Source organism: Lygodium microphyllum, chromosome 10, assembly GCF_053477565.2.
Source record: "Lygodium microphyllum isolate KBCC chromosome 10, Lygodium_microphyllum_v1.1.10, whole genome shotgun sequence".
In the NCBI taxonomy this organism is placed as follows: domain Eukaryota; kingdom Viridiplantae; phylum Streptophyta; class Polypodiopsida; order Schizaeales; family Lygodiaceae; genus Lygodium; species Lygodium microphyllum.
Genome location: NC_141144.1, coordinates 122,575,341 through 122,580,284, shown reverse-complemented (window position 1 = coordinate 122,580,284; position 4,944 = coordinate 122,575,341). Strand labels below are relative to the sequence as shown.

Sequence of the window (4,944 nt, the reverse complement as noted above, 5' to 3'; positions counted from 1 at the left end):
GAGTTTTGGAGGTGCAAGAGCTAGTACTCAAGAATTATGTTTTTGGGGAACTTTGAAATTCCAAAAGTACATATTTGCTATTCCTTGCAAACACAATATTTGCTATTAACATATGTTTTTGGAAGGATCATATAGGAACTTTAAGGTTGTTCTTTGTTTTGAAAGAATTGCAAGCCAGCTCTTAGGCATAATGCATTGTTGTGTTTTTTTAAATGCTATATCTGTTTTACATTCTTTGGTAGTACAGTCAAACTTCCGAGAGTACATATTTGTTATTACTTCCAGAAGCACATACTTCTTATGGCTGGAGCTTTCAACGCTTGTGTGACCTTATGTAGCAGCTTTAACATTAGCATATGTTGAATACTAAAGCTTGGTTTTGTGGTGAAAAATAATAATAGGAAGCTTAACACTTTGTAAAATGATAAGACTTAGGAGGGCACTTGTGCAAGGCTTAAGGAAGCTCCATTAAATTGGTAATAATAGTGTCACATAATAGGGATGCGGATGCCATACTTCACAAGTTGTGAAGCCTCTATGCACAGGCCTTGGCACCGGTCTTGTCGATAATATTATTGACGGCGGAGATAGCTTCGGGAAGGCCGAGGCTGCAGACGGCCGAGGCTAGGGGCCAACCAGCGACAGCCAGCGTGGAGGCGATGACGGCGCCGAAGCAAGCCATGCCGAGGCTGCCTCCGAGACCCAGTTCCTTCTTGAGGAGGTTGCACGTGTAGTCGTCGGCTGCCCAGATGAAGTCGTTGCAGCGCGCGGGGAAGGCCTTTGGCCCGCTCCGCGCCCAGCACAGCGGCCCCACCCCATGCTCCCGATTGGGCGGGCACTTGTCGTAACACAGGCCCCCCTCCTTCTCCTGCACTCATCCATCCATCATCATATTTGCCCTATTATTCGCTTATGTTTCCATGTGCCTATTTATTCACCCTCTCCCCTTATTATTATTTTTTAAATTTAAAAGTCATCATATAATATATTTTGCCCAATTATTCGGTTGTGTTTAATGTGCCTATTTATTTACCCTCTCTCTCTCTTTTTAATTTAAAAATGCTCTTTCATTTCAAAAAGAAAATAATATATACGACACCACAGAGTAAAATGATGTAGTAGGCCAATGGCCTCAAGACTAACTAACCCATATTCTCTGATGTAGTAGGCCAATGGCCTCAAGACTAACTAACCCATATTCTCTGAACACCACAGAGTAAAATGATGCAGTAGGCCAGTGGCCTCAAGACAACCCAGACTAACCCATATTCTCTAAACACCCAATGACAAGATTCTACCGCTTGTACGACCACTACAATTTCATCTTTTAACTGCCCTACACATCCACCAGGGTTAGACTGATGGTTCTCTCTGAAAATGGTGCGATACCTTATGTACCAAATGAACTTCATGATTTATTGACCATCTTGTAGGATTCTAACAAGGTAATGAAATTACAAACAACAAGGCCACTTATATATCACAATTGACCTGCAATAATGTTATTTTTAAATATGCGAATAGGCATTTTATTATGCCTTTGGGAATGCTTTGCATAGGGTTTCAACTCACACACCCTTATAACTCAACCCATACCCAAACCACTACACTCTGACCCCATTGGCAATGATGTATTTTTAGAGATTAAGTTGAGATGGAATTTAATGGAAGGAACAAATGCAAGGTAAAGGGTGAGTACCATATTTTAGTCTTATCATTGTAGTTTCAAGCAATCTTGATGACACCAGTTGTGCTAGAAACTTGTTTTCAAGTTCCAAAACAAACCGACCTAACGCTTCGACGATGATAGAAAAAGTATCTTAATCTTATTATTATATTAGAATCCATTTAAAAAAAACCTCCACGCTTGATCACTAGGTGTTTTTCCTTAGATTTCCTAAGCTTTGTTAATAGTATTGTAACTAGGATTGCCCTAGGTTTTAAAATTAAAAACGCTTCATGAGACATACAACACAAGGACTTGTCAATATATGAAACATAATGAATCTTTAAAAAACCCACACTCATAAAAGACGTCGCATCCACGTGTCGACAAAATAGCATGCGATAGAGTCGTTATTTAAATTAGTAAGGCTAAACGACTTTTCGAGACAAAGCGTATAATCGGGTATTTATTTAAATCCGACATAAAAAGAGAGAGGAGAGAGGGAACCTGGTGGGGGGAGCAGGACATGGGCTGGCCGGCGCCGCGCCCGTAGCTGCGCTTGGTGTGGGTGCGGGAGCAGAAGCAGCCCATGTCGGAGAAATTGCCGGGGCGGTGGCAGCCGCAGCAGCCGAAGGTGGTGCAGCAGCATCCCTTGCCGTAGCTCTTGGCGCACACCAGGCCTCGGTCCTCCAGGCCCTCGGGGCACTCCTCCCAGCACACCGGCCCCACCCCCTTGTACCCCCCCTTGCACTGCCGGTAGCACAGCAGCCCCTCCCTCTCGTGCCCCCCCGCGCACCAGCTCACCGGCTTCCCCAGCCCACGTGCCCTCGCCTGCGCAAAGCACGCCTTCTGTGGTCCTCGCCCATGCCCCTCCGCCGCCAGCAGCTCAGCGTCCACCAGCGTGGCTGCACCACCACCATCATCATCATCGTCATCATCATACATTAGAAAGAAACTGTATTAGCAAGGCGTCTCAGAAGCCATTTAAGTGACATCGACGTCACTCCTGCTGTTAACAGTTCTCAAGACTGAACAACATGAGCTGCAGTTATAAGAGAGCCACCATCTGATCCGTCGCACCCAGTACTACACAACAGTACTGGTAGCTCCCTTCCAGGAGCGCATGATGCTCATGTTGAGGTTCGAGACGCAACAATTCATATGCTCACTTGCAATCCCTATCGACAAGCAGCTAGGCATGTGGAAGCTCCATTGTAGGATCCTCACAGAGAGAGAGAGAGAGAGAGAGAGAGAGAGAGAGCATACAGTGCCCAATATCTAGGCCTTAAGCTTGTGAATACATATATAAACACCCTAATTTGTTTGTTAATGCCAGCAACTGTTCGCTAACTATGGGGGGCTCCAGCTGCATACCTTCAATGGCTGTTGATCCGTTCCTCAGTACATATAATTCCGCCACCGCAGTACAGCTCCCAACATTGCCAATCGTGATTAGAGCAAGCAAGCACGAGAGGAATAACACTGGCGCCATTGTAATTGGGCAGTATGGGAGGGGCTCAGTGCCTTTTACTATGCGCTCACGATGCCTGCACGCTTTTGTATTTTCCACGCTTGTGTAGCTGCGGCTTCAAGGAATAGAGACAGATGGGGTCACGCGCAGTGTCGTGGAGCACATTCACCGCGCGCGAGAGCTGTCCCTACCCGACCTGCCGACAGTCTTGAAAAAGGCCGACGACTTTAATCATTCTGAGAGGTTCCTGTAAAGCCTACGGCTGGCTTGCTCTCCTTAAAACATTTACGTGAACCCCCCAAGCTTCACAAAGGGTACGTTTTTTCAATGCATAGAGCAATATACAAGTTGAAAGCCTTCACACGGTGAAAACCCAACCCTCCCCATGAGTGCTCACAAAAAACCGTCCTTTAGTGTATTTTTTCCATGTGAGATTTTTTAAAAATCGGTTGAAATTGAAGCTCATCTTGATAAAAGTCGATTATTTTTTTAGCATTTTAGTTGTAAAATCGGTTATTTTAGCTAACTTGGTCTCTAGACCAATTCAGACACTCACATAATATACGCACACTCCACTCACCCCAATCAGTGCTCACCAAAAACTCTTTTTCTCAATCACTTCCAATAAAGGAAAGTTCCCAAAGCAACTGGTTCTTATGATCAAACTCCATATCTAATCATGGTAGAGAAGCTTGCTATCATTGTGTATTCATGGACTTTAATGGCTTTCATAGGGGCAATTGCCAATCCCTAATTATGACAACTTTAATAATTTCCCATAATCTTCGACTATCACTGCTGAGCCTTCATTTGACTAAGGTCCCATGCATCAATTCACCTTCACTATAATAGAATCGAACACCACAAACATGATTGTCAAACATAGCTTTGTGGGCACATTTAACTATGTGTGCATATTCACATGCGACCACATGGCACTAATCAATATTCTCTCAATATTGAAACATTCAAATAAATGTGTAAATAAATGCTAAAGAATCAAATGTTCTTCTAAGCACAAAACATGCTTTTACATGTACCAATTTTTTAAAAGGCTATAGTCACATTGTTTTAACTTTGTATTATTATTGGAAAAAACTTAAGATAATATAACTTATGATTAAAAAAACAACTTTTGAAGTTATTGTGTTGTGGAGCACTTAGAGAAGAAGAAGCCACTTCCTTCCATCTCAAAGGTATGGTGTCCCTCTACTTTGCTATTGTGACTTTCTATTTTTTAATGCTATTTTAATGGTGGAATGAAACACACTTGTTATGGCCAGGCTTCACACCACTATTTGGAAATTTTTGCAAGTTGAATGCGAGTTTAGATGCTCTTATAAATGTGCTAGGTCAAAGCTAACACATGATGGTACATATGTAGTCAAAATACATGTAATTTGCAATTTACATGTAGCTTTACACATGCTCTATTTACAATTTATCCGTGGTCTTAAATGTGCTCTATCTGCAATTTATCCACTGTGTTAAATGCGTGTTATTCTTTGATTTCCCATTTCTTTCTAATATCTACAAGGATTTTATCTTTAGCAATTGTTTCAAAATTCCTTCCCTCTTTGTGCTTTAGTTTTGCATGGTCGTCTAATTATTAATTTGTTATGGATTCACGGAGGGTTGGAGTTAGATTTGTCTTCTTTGGAATGCTTGAGGAAGAGTTAGAAAAAGGAGAAGATTCATATTCCAAAGTTTGCAAGAAATCAAGCTATGGTTTCTTATGTTTCTTTTGACATTTGGTTGGATTCATTATACTTGTTGTTATTTATTATGACGTTGGTCAAGTGGATGA

General features: G+C 42.2%; 1 protein-coding gene across 1 annotated transcript in view; it reads right to left on the bottom strand.

The window, feature by feature from the left end:
* The window catches only part of LOC148030515 (uncharacterized), a 3,392-nt gene extending 120 nt beyond the window's left edge, over positions 1-3,272 (bottom strand). Inside the window, exons 1-3 of the mRNA XM_087686852.1 lie at positions 3,041-3,272; positions 2,174-2,571; positions 1-868 (exon numbers count right to left, since the gene is read on the bottom strand). The exon at positions 1-868 is cut by the window's left edge and continues 120 nt beyond it. Of these exons, the coding sequence (XP_087542978.1) occupies positions 536-868; positions 2,174-2,571; positions 3,041-3,158 (849 nt within the window). The 5' untranslated portion in view covers positions 3,159-3,272 and the 3' untranslated portion in view covers positions 1-535. The remainder of the gene's footprint in view (positions 869-2,173; positions 2,572-3,040) is intronic.
* Positions 3,273-4,944: the final 1,672 nt, after the last annotated feature.